The sequence below is a fragment of the Prosopis cineraria genome, unplaced genomic scaffold (genome assembly GCF_029017545.1).
Source record: "Prosopis cineraria cultivar Desert tree isolate PC_DT_omini unplaced genomic scaffold, ASM2901754v1 PC12, whole genome shotgun sequence".
NCBI classification, from domain to species: domain Eukaryota; kingdom Viridiplantae; phylum Streptophyta; class Magnoliopsida; order Fabales; family Fabaceae; genus Prosopis; species Prosopis cineraria.
The window spans coordinates 34,942,604-34,962,941 of NW_026555343.1; the positions used below are offsets into that span (position 1 = coordinate 34,942,604).

The 20,338-nt window shown below is 31.1% G+C and overlaps 2 protein-coding genes and 1 long non-coding RNA gene across 11 annotated transcripts; 2 read left to right on the forward strand and 1 right to left on the reverse strand.

Annotated features, from left to right (window-relative positions):
- Positions 1-5,395: 5,395 nt before the first annotated feature.
- LOC129289578 (plasma membrane ATPase-like) lies at positions 5,396-10,160 on the forward strand. Its single transcript, XM_054926368.1, has 15 exons — positions 5,396-5,507; positions 5,634-5,753; positions 5,876-5,974; positions 6,069-6,206; positions 6,308-6,641; positions 6,685-7,052; positions 7,130-7,249; positions 7,335-7,457; positions 7,544-7,648; positions 7,728-8,037; positions 8,231-8,745; positions 8,898-9,071; positions 9,187-9,369; positions 9,460-9,641; positions 9,749-10,160. The coding sequence occupies exons 1-15, from the start codon at positions 5,460-5,462 to the stop codon at positions 9,843-9,845; spliced, it is 2,916 nt and encodes a 971-aa protein (XP_054782343.1). The 5' UTR covers positions 5,396-5,459; the 3' UTR covers positions 9,846-10,160.
- LOC129289579 (uncharacterized) lies at positions 6,092-9,882 on the reverse strand. 9 transcript variants are annotated; one of them, XR_008588168.1, is made up of 6 exons: positions 9,732-9,881; positions 9,531-9,598; positions 8,958-9,077; positions 7,541-8,738; positions 6,840-7,413; positions 6,092-6,748 (listed from the first exon to the last, which is right to left on the reverse strand). It is a non-coding gene; the product is annotated as an uncharacterized LOC129289579 (long non-coding RNA). The 9 variants fall into 9 exon arrangements; XR_008588164.1 differs by having other exon boundaries at positions 8,958-9,306; positions 9,406-9,598; XR_008588163.1 differs by having other exon boundaries at positions 7,541-8,398; positions 8,549-8,738; positions 8,958-9,598.
- Positions 10,161-13,881: 3,721 nt separating the features above from the next.
- LOC129289282 (transcription factor bHLH18-like) lies at positions 13,882-18,646 on the forward strand. Its single transcript, XM_054926059.1, has 5 exons — positions 13,882-13,914; positions 14,715-14,969; positions 15,044-15,253; positions 16,793-17,218; positions 18,563-18,646. The coding sequence occupies exons 1-5, from the start codon at positions 13,882-13,884 to the stop codon at positions 18,644-18,646; spliced, it is 1,008 nt and encodes a 335-aa protein (XP_054782034.1).
- The last annotated feature ends 1,692 nt before the right edge of the window (positions 18,647-20,338 follow it).

Below are 20,338 nucleotides of genomic sequence, written 5' to 3' on the forward strand. Positions count from 1 at the left end.
TCACATTTGCTCAACTTGGCATAGAGCTTGTGCTCTCTTAATATCTCTAAAACAATTTTAAGATGTCTAGCATGGTCCACAATAATAGTTTTATTTTATTGGAATTATATTATTTTTAATTCTCACTTAGTAAACACACACTTAACTGTTTGTATACACTATCATAAATTGGCTTTGGTTACTGGGACTTTTGAGTCTCATTATGTGGTTAACAATTTTCAGGAGAAGAGCCACGAGTGACACGTGGAGGAGTCCCAGAGGCTTAGTGGTATAGATCCACTGTTTCTTTTGGGTATTTAATTTATGATTTATAATGTGTTATATTGCCAATATTAGGGCTTTTTGTTTATTGTCAATTATATGAATATATAAATGTAATCATGCCTTTCAAACTATTTCTATTTTTGGTACAATTTGGATGACTGTAATTTTAATATTTGGTTTACTTTGGATTGGTTAAAATGGCATGATTATAAGGCCAAATAACTGGCTTGTGTTGAAAATTGACTAAATTGCTTATTTTACTTGTTGGGAGTATAAGGATGGACAAATGTGATTTAGTTTACTTGTTGGGTTGTAACATCCCAATTTAAATTTTAATAGTTAATTTAGGTTAATAGAAATTTTAAAAAAAATTTAAAAAAAATTAATTAAAAAAAATTATTAAATTATTATTATAATAAAAAAAGGGGAAAAGGTATGCCAAAAAAAAAAGGAAGAAGAAGAAGAAAACGAATTTGCTTTCGGCGCCGCATGAATAGTAAATATAAAATAATAATAAAAAAAAGGGGGAGAGAGAAGAAGAAATAATAAAAAAAATATGTGGGACCCACTGAATTTTTATAAAACTCACCCGTTTCCTTTCATTTCTTCAATTCCTTTCCTGCGCGCGAGCTGAGGCGGAGAGAAGCGAGTTGCCAGTGCGAAATATCTAAATTTTTAAGGTAAGAGTTTTTAATAGGATATTTAGGGTGTGATTTTAAGCTTTTCAAGACTAAGTAAGTGTTCTAAAAATTTTTCTTAGTCATCTTTCTTCTTTGGTTTCTGATTTTGTAGTGGTAGAAAATTTAAGATCTGGAAGAGGGATGAATTTATGTTGAATAAATATGGTTTTTGAGGTTGTTAGTAGTATAATAAATATTCTAGAGTATAAATTTATTGGTGATCTTTGAATTTGTGGCTTATGGATCAAATTCTAAACTAGATCTGAAAATATATGTTGATTTATTGAGGTTTAGATGATGATTTGGAATGAGAAATGAATTATTATGGCTATAGGATTATGATTCTAAGCTAGAGACTTAATTTTTAATTTTTGGGTATTTTAGGTACGAATTTATAAAATAAAAAGAAAATTTTGATAATAGAAATTAGTTTAAAATTTGATTTTTAGATTATCAATGTTTATTGATAATTAAAAGAGGAGTTAAAAATTTTACTTAATAGTATTAACTATAGATTTGTATTAAGATTGAGATTAGGAATTATGTTATATTTTTAATTCTATTATTAGAATTATTTTATTAGTTTCAAAAATTGAAACTAATATTTATAAATAATATGTTATTTGTAGATTGTATTACTGGTGAAGATTGTGGTGAGAGAGAAATTTTAAGGAATAATTTATTGAAAAAGCCACAAGGTAACCATGCTTTTAATTTATGATTAGTGTTACTTCATGTTAATTGGGTGATTATTGAGAAAATTATAAATTTTGTAATATTATATAATTGTGCAATATTATTATAAATTTATTTGATTATTGTGGGAGGTGTTGGGAGACTTGCTATTGTTGTTGTATTTATGTGCCACGTGGTATGCCCCTATTGGAGCTCAATAGGTGGTTTGTAAGGACTCGGGCTAATCTACCTTTGGCCGGGTAATTTAGTACCGAGTGAGGGCTACGGCTCGAGGTTAATGGAGGGATATAAGGATGGTTGTTTGTGTGTATTGTATTATTTCTTATATTTATTGGAATTATATTATTTTTAATTCTCACTTAGTAAACACACACTTAACTGTTTGTATACACTATCATAAATTGGCTTTGGTTACTGGGACTTTTGAGTCTCATTATGTGGTTAACAATTTTCAGGAGAAGAGCCATGAGTGACACGTGGAGGAGTCCCAGAGCTTAGTGGTCCACTGTCTCTTTTGGGTATTTAATTTATGATTTATAATGTGTTATATTGCCAATATTAGGGCTTTTTGTTTATTGTCAATTATATGAATATATAAATGTAATCATGCCTTTCAAACTATTTCTATTTTTGGTACAATTTGGATGACTGTAATTTTAATATTTGGTTTACTTTGGATTGGTTAAAATGGCATGATTATAAGGCCAAATAACTGGCTTGTGTTGAAAATTGACTAAATTGCTTATTTTACTTGTTGGGAGTATAAGGATGGACAAATGTGATTTAGTTTACTTGTTGGGAGTATAAGGATGGACAAATGTGATTTAGCCTAATGGCATGTGGGAGGTAAAAATTTATCTGAAATGTTATAGTGTGTGAGTTGAAACCAATTATAAAATATTTTATATCGAAATTATTGATATAAAAATATGTTGGGTGGCTGTAACCCAACTATGATTGAGTTAAATTATTTAAAAAAAAAATTTGGTGTGTTACAATACTCAAGTTCTAATTTCTAGAGGATCTAATGTTTTACCATATGCTGTCTTGTAAGTGGGCTCTTTGCATGTGAAGTGTGATCCGTGTTCGCGTGGTGAAAAGAAAACAGCGACTATTATAATTAATCATACAATTTCGTGCTCAATCATTTTAAATATTATATATGTATGTATATATATATGTATATATATGTATATATATATATTTATAATTTTTTTGAATTTTAAATGAATTAAAAAAATGGGTGTGACACAAACAAATTTAGTAGTATTATAATCTCATGCCTTCATTGTTATTAATCTATTTGGTAATTGATTGTGTCCCCGCACGAACGCAAATTTGAAATGCCAAATGACATGATAATCAAAGCCCTATGCTCAATCAAAAGTAGCTAAATAGCAAATAGTTGTCTAGAGACTAAGTTAAGATGGCTAGCAAGCTAGATCTGTTGTAATTGTAGAAAAGTTTTTATAAAATGCTTTTGGAAAAGAAATTAATATAGAAGGAGAAATTCTACTTCAACATGCATGACTGATTATTGATTTAACTACCTTGCCTCCTAACCATTTAACGTTATATTGGATGGATTTAACAAAGAAAAATATTACATTGATAATAAATTATATATACAACAAAATAATAAAAACTTTCAGAATTTAATACTTTTTAGGTTATCAATTGATAATCACAGGTTGCACTGTTCACTCTCTGAATACTTCTCTCTCTCTCTCTCTCTCTCTCTCTCTCTCTCTCTCTCTCTCTCTCAAAAACAGGTTGATTTAGAGCAGACTGATGTTTTTTTAGAGAAAATAAATCCATCGTACTGATAAATGATAATTTTGTATATTTTTGTTCTTTTAATTTAGACTTTTAAATATTTATTTAAGGCTAATTGAGTTTAATTAGATATTATTTGATTTTATTAGCTAATATTCAGTTTTGGAATTTTAACTAACTAAATCTTTGATTTTAAAATATAAATAATATCTTTAATATTTTTGCACAGGTGCTATTTAATTTTATTTTATTTGTGCAGATTTTTTAGATTCAATTTGAAAGATATTGATGAAGAATATTTTGGATAAGAAGAATATGGGCATGCTTGGAGATCAAATCAAGAATCAAATCTTTAAAATTTTATTTGAATTTATTTTGGATTATTTAGTGTAATTTTTAATTAGGGTTATTTAAGGTAGTTTTATCTTTTTAATAAACTATTAGTTTTTATTATAAAAGAAAGAAAGAGAGACGCAGGGGAGAGGATCCACTTTTCATATATATATATATATATATGAATAGATGGGGGACACAGAGAGGAAGCACGATCTGGGAAAAAAAATGAAAGAAGGGAAACAGAGCAGCGATCGCCATTCGTCTTTCCTTCCTCCAATTTCTTGGGTGATGGCTTCTCAATTTTTCATTTCATGTTGTTTGATTTTTAATTCTATGGAGAGCTAATTTTTTTTTGGTGTGATCAATCACAAACCATGATCCTAAATTTTAATCAGAGTCTTTAATATTCAGGGAAGATTTTATTTTAGCTTTATTCCAATTTTCTCTTCTTCTCTCTACCTCTAAATTTTATGCTTTAATTACTATTACTGATTAGAGTAGCTTTATTGCATAATTTTTAAGTTATAAATTTTATCTGAGGTTTTAATTGCTATAATCGATTGATATAGCATTGTAAGAGTAATTCGGCTTGGCTTGGGTGATTATCCATGCTTTGTTTTTGGTGTGGCTATAAAACAATTGTTAGGTTGTGGGTTAAGGGAGATTTCAATTAATCTATAACTTAACTTCTTGTTTAATTCTTGAATGATAATTTGAGAAATATATAATGAAACCAGAATAATAAAGTTGAATAAAATTAATTTATTTTGTGGATGATGAAGGTTAAATTTAGGTGATTGGGTTGTGATTGATTGCGCTGCTTATTCTCGGTAATTTTCTTAGTTGAATTTCCTCTATTTATTTATTTATAATTTAGTTTTTAATTTCAGCATAAAAAAAACCCCCCATTATTTACCTTTTCATAATCATAATTTAAATAGTTACTCTATTAACTCTTAGGGAGACGACCTAGGTTGCACTTTACTGCAAAATTTAGTTTTTATTAATTTTGGTGCTATTCGACAGTAGTGTCACGTACCATAATAAAAGAAACTCAAAAATTAAACCAAAGTTTTCTCTTTTTAAAATAATCAATATTTTCTTGTTAAACCTTTTAATTTGTGAAATCACATCTTAATTAGAGCAATGCCCTTTAGTCAAATCTTGGAAAATTTAGAATACCTTGATTATAATTAATAATAAGAAATCCCTGAAAAATATAACCTTGGTTGCATACTAAAAGTTCAAAATTCATTTTCTTCAGAAAATGTTAATGCTTTATATAATTTTTTTTTTTTTTTTTGAAGAAAGAAAGGTTTGGCCACAAGACCGGGGTCAAAAGAAGGATCACAGTTCACAAATACTATATATAAATAAATAATTGAAATTCCTATATAAAGAAAGAGAAATTGACATGATAATTATAGAAAAGCACAAAGTGAGGTATAGTGGAACAAGAATGAGTGGGAATGAGAGTTTTTAGACACAAACTAATCACACACGCGCATCACACACATATATACACACACATCACGAAGAACAAAACCTAATTAGCTTTGCAAAGAAGCAAATCAAAGAAAAAAACACACCACGCTAATCACTTATTAATCATAATAATCCTCCTCTGTTAGTTAAACTTGCGTACACACACACACACACACACACACACACACACACGAAAAGACAGAAACTCTGTAACATCTAACAATGGCAGGAGGCAGCCTCGAAGAGATCAAGAAGGAGAATGTCGACCTCGTATGTCCCCTCTTCTTCATCGTATTCAATTCTAGAAAGATCATTTTCGTACTCTATATATATGTATGCATGATCTTTGTTCTTTTCTTGGATATTGATGATTATCTGTGAATGATGGATTAACAGGAGCGAATACCGATAGATGAAGTGTTCAGAGAATTGAACTGTACAAAAGAGGGTTTGACGAGTGAGGAGGGGCAAAAGAGAATCGCAGTTTTTGGGCTCAACAAGCTAGAAGAGAAGAAGGCAATGATATAATAATTCAATGAATCTTTTCTCAGTTTAACTTTTTTCCCACTATTTTAGGACAAAGGTTTCTTGAATCAAGAACAAGCCTAGATAACACTTGTTCTGTTCAATCCAAACAGGAAAGCAAGTTTCTTAAATTCCTGGGCTTCATGTGGAATCCTCTCTCATGGGTCATGGAAGCAGCTGCTATCATGGCTATCGTTTTGGCCAATGGAGGGGTAACAACTCTTCAGTCTTCACACACAAAAACACATTTTTGTGTGTGTGTGCATGTGCACATATTGATTAAATTATTGGTTTTAAAACATGCAGGGCCAACCACCAGATTGGCAAGATTTCGTAGGAATTGTGGCATTGCTCATCATAAACTCCACTATTAGTTTCATAGAAGAAAACAATGCAGGTAATGCTGCTGCAGCACTTATGGCAAGCCTTGCATTGAAAACTAAGGTACTATTACTGTCCCAAAAACACAAAGCTACTATTACTCTTCCCTTATATAGCAGAGATGTTTTTGAATCCTTATTGTTCTCTAAACCGTTGTGGGGCAGGTTTTAAGGGATGGAAGGTGGACTGAACAGGATGCATCTGTGTTGGTACCTGGAGATGTAATCAGCATCAAGTTAGGAGACATTATTCCCGCAGATGCTCGTCTCTTAGAAGGAGACCCTCTGAAGATTGACCAGTCTGCACTTACAGGTGAGTCTTTGCCGGTTACGAAGAACCCATCTGACGAAATCTTCTCGGGGTCGACCGTGAAGCAAGGAGAGATTGAGGCTATTGTGATTGCTACTGGAGTACACACCTTCTTTGGAAAAGCTGCTCACTTGGTTGATAGCACTAACCAAGTAGGGCACTTTCAAAAGGTATTAAATTTTCTTTCTCGTGTTTGAGCTCTCCATATCATTATCATTGCCCTTGCAAATAGTGTTGATGAATTGGGATTGCTGCTACTTTTTTTGTGGCCAGGTGTTGACGGCCATTGGAAACTTCTGCATTTGTACAATAGCAATTGGGATTATTATAGAGATTGTAGTGATGTACCCAATACAACATCGCAAGTATAGGAGTGGAATTGACAACCTCTTGGTGCTTCTTATCGGAGGGATTCCAATTGCCATGCCAACTGTCTTATCGGTAACGATGGCTATTGGTTCTCACAGGTTGTCACAACAAGGTGCTATCACTAAGAGGATGACAGCCATTGAGGAGTTGGCTGGGATGGATGTTCTATGCAGTGACAAGACTGGCACCCTCACACTCAACAAGCTCACAGTTGACAAGAGCTTGGTCGAGGTATCAATCAAGCATGATACAAAGAAAGAAACCCCATTCTGACTTGTTATTCATAAATGTGACGTGCCCGTGTGCAGGTTTTTGTAAAAGATATAGACAAGGACACTTTAATATTGCTTGGAGCTAGAGCCTCAAGGGTGGAGAATCAAGATGCTATTGATGCTTGTATTGTTGGAATGTTGGGTGACCCGAAGGAGGTATGCTTGAACCAAAGGATCGTATGCAGAGAATCAAAGATACTTCTGATTGCAATAAATAAAAACTTCCTCTTACTTTTTGCAGGCCAGAGATGGCATCACCGAGGTGCATTTTCTTCCCTTCAATCCAGTGGACAAGCGTACGGCCATAACATACATTGATTCTGCAGGCAATTGGCACAGAGTAAGCAAAGGAGCACCAGAACAGGTAACTAGATACAGATCTTTTAGTGCAGAAAGTTGATGACACTGTATCTTTCTCCATTACATAACCTTTCTTAAAATTCTTACCAGATTGTAGAACTTTGTCAACTCAAAGAAGATGTAAAGAAAAAAGTTCACTCCATTATTGATAAGTTTGCTGAACGTGGTTTGCGTTCTCTTGCCGTATCAAGACAGGTAAGCGATGGTTCTTCTTCACTATTTATTGAATCCATGATTGAGTTGTTTAATGAAGTTTTTATCTGTCAACTTATAGGAAGTTCCGGAAAAGACCAAGGAGAGTCCAGGAGCGCCATGGCAGTTTGTGGGTCTCTTACCACTCTTTGATCCTCCAAGGCATGACAGTGCAGAGACTATCAAACGTGCTCTTCATCTTGGAGTGAATGTGAAGATGATTACTGGTGATCAGCTAGCTATTGGAAAGGAGACTGGCCGTAGGCTTGGCATGGGAAGCAACATGTATCCTTCTTCCTCACTCCTTGGTGACAATAAGGATGAGTCTATTGCTACATTGCCAATTGACGAGCTCATTGAGCAGGCTGATGGCTTTGCTGGCGTCTTTCCGGGTAAATATGCATAATACATATCTATATACATGCATAGACATATAGCATACAATTACCAACTAATGATATGCGACAAGATTTGACTAAATTGGTCAGATCAGCCTCTAGATTTTGTGTAAAAAGAATGACATGCATGTAATGATAATTTAATGTCAAGAAGTGTCTGTCAATTACTAACTAATGTCTAGTGCAGAGCACAAATATGAGATAGTGAAGCGACTACAAGATAGGAAACACATATGTGGAATGACTGGAGATGGTGTGAATGATGCTCCTGCATTGAAAAAGGCAGACATTGGGATTGCAGTGGCTGATGCAACTGATGCAGCTCGAGGTGCATCTGACATAGTTTTGACAGAACCTGGTTTAAGTGTGATTATTAGCGCAGTGTTGACAAGCCGAGCCATTTTCCAAAGAATGAAGAACTACACCATCTATGCAGTTTCTATAACAATCCGAATTGTGCTGGGCTTTCTCTTACTTGCTCTTATCTGGAAATTTGATTTCTCACCTTTTATGGTTCTGATCATTGCCATACTAAATGATGGGACCATCATGACCATTTCTAAGGACAGGGTCAAGCCATCACCTACTCCAGATTCATGGAAACTCAATGAGATTTTCGCCACTGGAATAGTACTTGGATCCTACTTGGCTGTTATGACTGTCGTCTTCTTCTGGGCCGCTCATGCTTCAGATTTCTTCACAGTAAGTTCCAAAAACAATAAATTAATCACCAACAGCATGTGAGACATAGATTATGCCATCAGCGTTAGAAATGCCAGACAACAAATGTCTTGGCCCTACCTGATAATTTATTTCACAGACATGCATACTATACAAGACCCAAAATTTTGCAGGAAAAATTCGGGGTGAAATCTATCAGAGAAAATGATAGAGCACTAACATCAGCCGTTTACCTTCAAGTGAGTATTGTGAGTCAGGCTCTCATCTTTGTTACTCGGTCAAGAAGCTGGTCTTACGTTGAACGCCCTGGTTTGTTGCTGATGGGAGCCTTTCTCATAGCACAATTGGTAAGGCTGTACACAATTAACAAATTTATGTCTTAAAAGGGTTTAAGGTTCGCTAATCCTACCTTGTGTAACAATTTACAAACTAATCAGTGGCATTTTCTTGATGAATTGATAGATCGCCACGATAATAGCGGTGTATGCAAACTGGGGATTTGCAGATATAGAAGGAATCGGATGGGGATGGGCAGGAGTAATATGGATTTACAGCATTATCTTCTACGTTCCTTTGGATTTTCTGAAATTCATAATCCGATATGCACTGAGTGGGAAGGCATGGAACAATATTACTGAGAACAGGGTACGTATCTTAACAAAAACAAAAAATCGATAAAACCTAGGTTCTTCTTCATCTTGACATTTTTCTGGTTGCTCTGTGCAATTGTAAAAGACCGCTTTCACAACGAAGAAGGATTACGGGAGAGGCGAAAGAGAAGCTCAATGGGCCACAGCTCAACGTACCCTCCACGGGCTCAATCCTCCTCAAACAGAGCAAACCCTCAATGACATGAGCTCCTATGGCGAACTATCTGAACTCGCAGAACAAGCAAGGAAACGCGCTGAAGTTGCAAGGTAAAATCTTCTCGATTCAAACAATTATCAAAATACATGTATGTTTGTGAATTCAGTCTCAGAATCTGTCAAAGTTACTGAGAGATTTACCTATTGGATGATTATAGGTTGAGGGAGCTTCACACGTTGAAGGGTCACGTGGAATCGGTGGTGAAACTGAAGGGGCTTGACATAGACACGATTCAGCAACACTACACAGTTTGAAAGAGAGAAACAAGAAGCTTTTTAGTTTTGACCGACGATAGGTTTAGAGGAGAAAAATTAGATTGACTTTGGTTAAAGTGTCATTGTAATAAGGTTGTCCGTTTTGAACATTCTTCTATTGAATTGGCCCTTTTATAGGGCATGGTCTCCAAAGCCTATGAGATTGTGCCCCAAGCAATCCAAGGTTGGTACTTGGTATCGTTAAGAGACCCAATAATTTTGCCCCAGTAGTTCGCTAGCGGTTCACTTTATTCTTTGATTTATTGTGCTGTCTATGAGGGATAAATCAATAAACTTACTTTTTGTATTTCTTCATCTCTCTCTGTTTTTTTTTTTTGGCCAATTTTTATTTTCCTTCTTTTGAATAATTACTTCTTTCTGTCTAAAATGTGGGTTACTTTGAACTATCTTCATATGTATTAAGAAAAGTAGTTAAAAATAATTTATAATTTGTATAATTAAATAAGTAAAAAATTATCATTATTTTTCAATTAAAATTATTTATCTTAATTATATTTATTTTTATATAATATCCCTTTACAATATAATTAATAATGACATTTGTGGAAAAAAAAAACTCAATGCATTTGAGTTTTTACAAAGCATCTTAAATTTTAGACCAATATTAGTTGATAAAAAATGTCATATTTCCCCATTTTTTTAATATAAAAGAAACTACTACTGTGTCTCTTTTTTTTATTATAAACAAAACTATAAATTTTAAGAAGTATTTATTACTTTTTTTAAATATTCCTCATAAAATTAATGTTTATATTTTACTAAATAAAATTGTTTCCTTAATTATAGGATAATTTAGTATAATTTTTTAAATTTCAAACATAATTAATATACTTAATTAATCAACTTTCTTAAATTGTATGACTTGATATTTTCTCTTATATTTAAAATCTGAGGGAGTATATTTTAGACTAGATGGAGTAGTTGAAAGTTTAAATTCACATTATGATGATGAATATCGTATGCCAATGGATTCCTAGTTTAATTAACTTAATCAGTGTTATCGTATTCGCATACCAACTTTCTTATTATGACATTATATTCCTGTTTCGTAAAAGTTTTCTACCTTGCTGTTGCGAAGCCCCTTCAGCATTATATGAAGTAATCATTATCAATCAAACAAGCACGATGTCGTTTCAGGATGATTAAGGAAAGAATATATATATATATATATATATATAAAATGAAATCTGTTAACTCGTTCAAAACTCTTGATCAAACCAGTTTAGGAACTGGTTCATCAGTTTACTGGTTTGACAAGTCAACTGAGGAGTGGTGTTTTAACACCATGTTTTAATGAATTAATTTTCAGTATATGCATGTTGAATTACCCGCTCACATGTCTCCGCGATCGAACAGCTTTTGAAAGTAGACATTATTACCAGGTTCTGTATAGTGAGCCCATCCCTACACACGCGTCCCGAAATCATGCATATTTCAATTTCATTGATCCTTAGCCTTTCCTCTTTCATGTTGACAATTAGACCATTAGAGAGAAAACCCTAATCCTTTCCTCTTTCATGTTGAGAGCCGACCCACAGAACAGAGGAGCCCAAAAAGGCTTCATGACCAGACACAGCAAATGGTAGAAAAGAAACGACCCTCTACGTCTCACCTACCTTTCCTCCTTCCTCTCTCTCTCTCTCTCTCTCTCTCTCTCTCTCTCTCTCTTGTCGCCATCGGTCTCGATCGAGCTCGAGCTTGTAGCCATGCAGGATTGCTGCACCTTGAACTATAGTGAGAGGACCATCCATCGTCCTCTCTAATCTCCCACATATCAGCGTTTTGGGCTATAAATTAAAGAGAAGCTAGAAGAAGAAGAAGATTGGGATTTGGGAGCGAGGGAGAGTTTGAATTATAAAAACATCGATTCAGAAAATCTGGAAGGAACGCACAAGAAGAAGAAAGGCAAGGAGTTGTGAATGAACCTCCTGTTCTGGAATTTAATTTCGAACAGTGACAGGTAATATCTTCACATTAGAATGGATTCAATGCCTTTTCTTTTAATATTTATGGTGATTTTTGTATGATGCTGGGGCTGTTGTTGATCTTAATTGGATTCTATCTCGGTGTTCTATGTTATTTGGATTGTAAAGTGTCACATTTTGCGGAGTCTCTAGCTTGTGCCCCCAAGTGTTCTATGCTATCTACGTGAGAGTTTTCTCATGTTTGTTTCTTTTGTTTTTACAAATCGTGTATTTCACCGCTTCTGCTTTTGATTGTGATTGGTGCAAGTCCATGAATTAATTCAAAAAGTGTCTAAGGGAGTATGTACAGTAATAGTTATCTATTTAATCAAATGGATGTCTGAGATTTTGTGATATGATACTCATAAGCTAAATCTCAAACTTTAAAGAAAACAATGTATGTGGAGGGCTAATTGTAAGAATTGCTTTGAATTTTTGAGGAAAATAAATCTTGATAATTTTTAAATGTTGATAAAATTCAATAACTATAATTGGGACACTCAATAAATGAGTAAATTCTTTTGAATTTTGTCATATGATACTCCTAAACACTAAATCTCAATTTTTTTTAAAGCCTTTGAATTAAAAAATATATTTTAATAGTTATTAAATATAGATGAAATTTAATTACTATAATTGAAACATTTGTTGAGTGATCCCAACTCTAAATCCCATTGCAACACCCCTCCTCTGTAAGGCTTCAAAGGGCTTGGGCATAATTTTTCATTAAACTATTTATATTCATTGTATTTAAAGTACCACATGAGACCTATGAATCTCTGTAAGTAGATAAGATTAATGGAGTTGTTGTATCCGACAATAAGTCACCATAGGCCGCATAACTAGTGTTGTGCAAAAGCTCGATAATCCTATCCAATCCAGTATAACTTGAATAAATTTGATTTGGTCCTATGAAAAAATTGACTCAAAGGACTTAAAGGACTAACAAGAGTAAATTTTATATTTGGGTGAAACTGGACAAAAAACTAAGTTTTCATACTACTTGGTTTGGTACCATAAAATTATGTAAATCTAATTATAATTATTTTTATTTTTTAATATAATTGAAAGTGATGTCTAAAACTTGATTGTTGAATGCAATGTCTTACTTCATTCCCTAATTTCCTACCTCTCTTTTCTTCCTTCACTCTTCACTCCTTCTTCATGCCGCATGGAAGCAAGAACTAGCAGTCCTCTAGCCCTAGCCTCTCTCATGTAGTACGCCATGTTGCTTCTTTGAGTGATGCTCATGTTCTTCTAATATCTGATTCGGTGGCTCCTGTTCTTCACCATTTATTGTGCTGCTCATGTTGCATGGTTGTGGGTCTTTTAATATATGATTATAAGTATTTTTATTATTTTAATTGAATTTATTAAGTTGAAATGAATTCTTGTCTCTCTTAAAAAAATGAGAAAAAAGACAAAGAGATGCATTGGACTGGAATCAGTTTTCTAATTTTATAGACTAAGTCTGGTCTTGTTCAACTTTATATTATGTTTAGACAAGATTAAATTACAAATTGTTTAATCTAATTCTTTTTATAAAAGAGATTAGGTTTTGGGCTGGCCTATGTCTTGTCATATTAGTCTTTTGTGCAGCCCTAGCCATAACAATTAAAGTTTGTTGGAAAGTATAACCAAAAAGGTATATTTTTTATTTATTCTCCAAAAATTTAGAAAATTCAAATTATTGTATATATACATATAGAAAAAAAAATGTTGTTTTATCATTATTATTTCCTACAAATAAAAATTTAAATTTAAACAATCATGCATCATTTATATAGTATCATAGGGCGGGGTGAGACGAGTCTTCAGTTCTCTTAGATATTATTGAACCATTTTTTATAAAATGAATAAATAAATTTTTCAAATATTATTCTATAGTATTGGACCATTTTTCCTTCTTTTTAAATGGTTTAAAGATTTTTTTTTAAATGTTCGTGAAGAGTGAAGACTATTTTTAACATTGGTCTCATTTTGAAAAACGATTTTTTAATTTTCAGGCCATTTGCACCCGTTGCCATCTGTTATTTCCAATCTTAATAGAGATGACGACGTGGCAGAATTGTTTCTCCGATCTGGTAACCATTGATTGAAACTTTTCTATGGTGTTAGTAATTAGTTTGATTATTCCTCTTAAAGGTTTCATATCCATGTTCCCATATATAGACACACTTATGCCCTTCTAATTATTTCAATAGAAATGGAAAAACAAAAACAAAAAAGTACAACCACTCGAATGGTCTAACATTAAAATGAATTGACTTTTTAAATTTATTTTATTTTAAAAATAACTCCCTCCTATCCATATTATATGAAACATTTATAACAATTTTATTAAAATTAAAGAATGTGGTTAAGTCGTTACTTTATCTGAAAAATTGAAAAAAATTAATTTTATCCATATTTAAATAAAAATTCTAAAATTTACACTATATTCTCTCTCTTATAAAATCGGCTATCAATCTCTTCTAAAAGTCCTTTTCATCTTTCTGAGCTAGTTAATTAATATATAAAACTATAGAACTATCAATTTATTGTATACTCCCTCCAATTTTTAATATAAAATATATTTTAGAAGTTTTGTTTGATTCTTAATATAAAATATCTTATAAAGTTTAATGAATAATTAATGAGTTATTTCTAAGAATATGTGCATATCCTATTGGTTTATTTGATGATATATTTGACTTTAATTTAAAGATAAATTACTAATTAATTTTAATAAAAGGTAATTTAGAATTTTTATGTAAATTATTTTTAAACAAAAAAAAGATTTTAAATAATTTTAACAACATTTCTTAATTCTTTGATGATGTAGTTAAAAGTGTTTTCAGGAGTCAGATTACATCGAACAGTGATGTTTTGATTTTCCTCATAGGATGTGGAGAAGACCGATTCTTTCAATGAACTATTCAGCATAAATAACTCTACAATTGATCCTGAGGATTATGACTTCCTTAAGGACTTCATTCACCAACCTCCTCACTTCTCTTCCATGAGTCACACTACTCATCAGTCTCCCCTTCTCGAAAGCATCGCCGCCGTCAGTAACGACTCCTCCGCCAGCCAACCGAAGCATAACAGCCCGAGTTCGATCATCTCAGGACTCAGTACTATCTCCGACAAACCGCCGGCAAACTCATCTTCTCATCATCAGTCAACTTACATTCTGTCTTTTGATAACTCAACGGTATTACCGGCCGCCAGCCTGAGAAACATGAACCTGAGAACAAGCGTGCTTCGCTGAAACGGACTCCGCCAGAAAGCCGTAACAGTGACCCAAAGGCCAATCAAAGGACGAGGAAGACGAGAAGTTTATCCGAGTCGCTGGATCATATAATGTCTGAGAGAAAAAGAAGACAAGAACTCACTGAGAAGTTCATTGCTCTTTCTGCTACAATTCCTGGTCTCAAGAAGGTCAGTTTCATTCATTTCATTATATATGTCTTCACATTTTATTTTTCATAATATATATGAGCCGGGCCATCGAGTTCGAGCAGCTTGTTTAGACTTTAGACTTGGTATTTTTCTCTGATTTTTTTTTTACTATGGGGTTGAAATTATTGAAAATTATATTAAGTGATCTAAATAATGAATCAAAAATATGAATTTTCACAAGATGATATTAATCCATCAATGGTATATAAGGGGTGAAACCAACCCCAAAACTACATGGAGACTCATAAAATGAGGACCTACGTGTTAACTTCCATTTTTAATTAGGATTCACTGCAAATAGATACATGAAGTGAATGACTCTTTGATGGTTTATACATATAGACTAGAGTTTCGCCTTACATTGAGTGAATTAACGTGACACAATTATCACTAACTCTACTCACTAATAACTAATTAAGCAATCTTTCATTCTCAGAGTTGAGATCTGTAGTCAAATGGATTACTGACTTAGAGGATTTCGGTTCCCCAAGCTTTTCTGGCATCACTTTAGTCTTCAATGATCCCAAATTGATCAAGAATTAATCTAAATTGGAGAGCTGAACACGCCCAGAAAAGCCATATGCTTTGGAAGGATATTAATCACCAGTAATAGCCAGATGCTCTGTTGCTATTACTGGTTTGAAGAATTTCCAGAAAGCTGCCCTCACTGGTACAGATCTTTAGGTTATAGGATTAATGATCGTCGTGTTTATTATATTAACTTACAGTACTGCTACTAATTACATTCTTTGCTCTACGGTTGTTATCATTAATTCAAAAAAAAAACTAATTAATTAAACAATATTTCAACAAATTGTTTTTCTGTTGAAATTGTTAATATTATTACAATAATTAAAAATTTAAAAAAAGATTGTTGGAATATTGGTTTTCCAACAAATTTTTTTTGTTTAAATTTTTAATTATTGTAATAATATTAACAATTTCAAGAAAAAAAAATTTTGGAATATTGGTTTTTAATTTTTTTTGTTGAAATTGTTAATATTATTACAATAATTAAAAATTTAAACAAAGAACTAAAAATAGTTACATACGACCTTTCAAATCAACCCCGACTTCTGTCAATGAGGACCAAAGTTTTTCTTTAAAAAAAAAAATGATCAATTTAGGATATGCAAGTCTATTGATTTAGGATCTTAAGGGTCGAACTAACTCTTGTTAACGGGTCTGAAATCAAGTCAAATTTGATCATTCTTAGAATTAAACCAGGTGTAAGGTTTGGTTATCAAAATAGAATGAAATAGATTGAAAAAATTAAAAATAAAAATGAAATTATTAAAAGAGATGGTGAACCATATTTATAAAAAAGATGAATAATTTAGTTTATAGGATTGAGAATTATAATTTATGATATTTTTTAAGAATGTGATGATTCTCATAATTGTAATATATGTTAGTAAGTTTTTTATATTAATTTTTTAATTAATTTCATTTCATTTTTATTTTTATAACCAAAAGGACCTAAGTGTTTTGGTGATGATGCACGTGTATATATGACAGATTGACAAGTCGTCAGTATTGAGCGAAGCGATCAACTACGTGAAGAAACTTCAAGAACGAGTGAGAGAGTTAGAGAAACAGAAGAAGAAGATGAGCACCGAGTTACCATCATTGTCAAGCATGAAGAAATTACATCACCATCATCATCAAGACACAACATCATCTTCTGAAACAATGACACTGGGCTCTGAATCTGATCATGATGATGATGATGATGATGATGAGTGCTTCAGAATGAACGAAGCATTGCCTGAAGTTGAAGCGAGAGTTTCACAGAAGGAGATTCTGATCAGGATCCACTGTGCGAAGCAAAACATTGTGATGCTTAATATATTGGCCGAACTCAAAAGCCTCCATTTCTCCATCATCAGTACCAGCGTCTTAACATTTGCAAATTCTGCTCTTGACATTACCATCATTGCTGAGGTACGCATCCAGCTATATCTATATATGTTTGAGAAAATTAATCATTTGGGAATGACAGATAAATCCTTCTGAAATAAGAAAATGACAACTTAATCTCACAAAATGCGCTAATGATAATGAGATCTCAAGAGATATTTGAAATTAAACTTGAATGTAAAATTACTTTAGTATCCTCTGTAATTTAAAAAATTTTAATTTTTAAATTATTTTAATTATTGGTAGAACTAAGCTTGTGAGTGCTTATACCAAATTTGTAAACGATATAAAATTAGTTGAAATTTAATGATAAAAAGTGATTTTCTAAATCGTTTTAGTCATTGATAAAACCAAAAAATATAAATATTTATATTAAATTTGTGAACCATATAAAATTAGTTACGTTTTATTGAATAAAAAAATTTGTTGATAAAAAGTTATGATTTCTTAAATCGTTTTAATTATTAGTGAAACCAAACTTACAAATATTTATATTAAACTTATAAAGTATATAAAATTAGTTAGATTTTATTGAACGAAGAAATTTGCTGATAGAAAGTTGTGATTTTCTAAATTGTTTTAGTTATTAGTAAAATCAAACTTGTGAATACTTATACCAAACTTGTAAATCATATAAAATTAGTTATAGATGAGTACTAAAATAATTTCACATAAAAATTTAATCTCAAAGAAGTCCCTTAAAATCTCACTATTATAATCATATTTTATGAGGCCAAATTGTTATTTTTTTATTTTAGAGAAATTTATCTATCATTCTCCTTAATCATTTTGGCTTTATAGTTTTGACTAAGTTAAAACTTAATCACTAAACTTTGATTCGATTATAACTTAATCATTATAGTTTTATCTATTTAAAATGTTGGTACCTACATTAGAAAATAAAATTATAAAGCATAAATTTATTATTAAAGCTCAAGAAATAATGTTTTAAATAGTGACTAAAATTGTAGGGAATATGTTACACTAAGTTAAGGTTCAAGAACTAAGTCATCCTGACGGAATCAAATTATAAAAAATATTAAATTATATCAAGTTAAAGTTTAAAAGTTAAGCTACAATTGAATTAAAAATATTTTAAACTAAGTGATTCTTTTTTTTTTTTATGTTGCTTCCATATGCACATAAAATTTTAATCAATTCATATAATTTAAAAAAGTTGGTTATGAATAATAATTATATCTAAAGTTAAAAAAGTGAACTAAGTTATCTTTGTAATTAATAAAATAGGTTTGTGTAAGGAAAATAAACTTTGATTTTTGAGGGGCCATGTAAACAAAAAAAATATAAGTATTTACTATCTAACATGTGGCCCTAATTTGATGTGGTTTGTTATTGTTGTGTGTGAAGGTCGAGGAACATAAAATAACGTTGAAGGAGCTTGTTGAAAAGCTTCGATTGGCTCTGTTGAAGACATCTGGCAACCAACAGTGATCCGAGTTCTAGCATAATTATGATTGTTTGAAATTAATTATATGATGACAATCACTACTACTAGAAAAATTAAATATCATTAAATATCATTTTTTATAATTAAATTATATTTTAATTATAAAATTTATCCCTTACTAAATTTATAATTAAAAAAACTCGTTAAATTTAATAAAAAATTATATTTTCCTCACACTATTTAGTGAAAAATTCAATTCATAGCTAAAAAAGGGTTCGTTAAATTTAACAAAAAATTATATTTTTCTCGCTAATTAGTGAGGGAATCCCTTGCTAAAATTAGCCAGGGACTGAATTCTTCACTAAATATATTTATATTTAAAAATAATTATATCACATCACCCACCATGTGTGATGTCAACTTGTGACATGTCATCAACAACCTCATACTTTGTCAACCACCATGTCACCTATCATCTCATGCCCTATCACCCACTACATGTGCGACAATTCATGACACGTCATTGTCCACCTTACACTATGTTACTTGCTTTTTACCATATCATATATTCATCATGTTTATGCCAAAGCTAAGGTTTGAACCCTTAACCTCATACCTTTCAAGCTTTATACTCTTTTTCTTTCTCAGTTAAACTAAAAGACACCTATAAATATTATATGATAAATTAAATATATATATATATATATATTATTTAACTACATAAATATATCAAATAATATATTATAAAAATTCACACATATACATATTAAATTTTATTTTTAATTATTAATATGTTAAAAATATTTATATTTTATTTAAATTATTCTTTATATTATATTTTTAATAAAATATTATTTTATTAATGAAAATCAACTTAAAATAAAGAAAATATTAAATAATTTTATTATGAATATTTTAGTTAATTTTTAAATTTAATTATTATTTTTAAATAAAAATAATTAAATGTATAATTAAAATTTATTGTCAAAAGGTAATTTTTTTTATAGCAATTAGTTAAGGATAGAATCTCTCGCTAAATCCCTAGCTAATTATTTTATTTGAGAGAGAAATTAACAGTTCCTTATTATTTTTCTCGCTAATTCTCTTATTTTAGAGAGGAATTGATAGTCCCTCACTAATTTCCTCGCTAATTTTAAGTTAAGTTACGAAATCAACATCCCTCGTTAATTTTCTCACTAACTTAATATTTTGGAGAGGAATAAATAATCCTTCGCTAAATTTTCTCACTAATTTTTATTTTTTTAATAGTGAATATATGTAAATAATATCTTGGTCTCTCATCATCAATAATAATATATCCACTGCAAATTTTAGTCGGTTCAGGTTAATTATTTTGTGCTATTAATAAGTAATATATCCGTTTTTATAACTTTGAAGTTTGAACAATAGTGATACTCTTTTCCCGATGCCATAACTGTAGTCCTCTTCCCTTTCTAATTATTCTTTTATTTTATTTTAATTACAGATACTATACATTTATTTTTAAAACAAATATGATCTTTCTTTAAAATTAATACCTAAAAGTCGCAAAACACAAATTTTTCTTTTATTTTTAAGATTTTATTCTCATCTATACAACAGTTATTTAACCATTAAATCACATATATAAAAGAAGTAACTATTTAAATATATGTTATTTAAAAATAATTCAAGTTACCAAAAAAATAATGTATATATATTTTTATTTCTTTTACTATTTTAAAATTTTTAGTTAT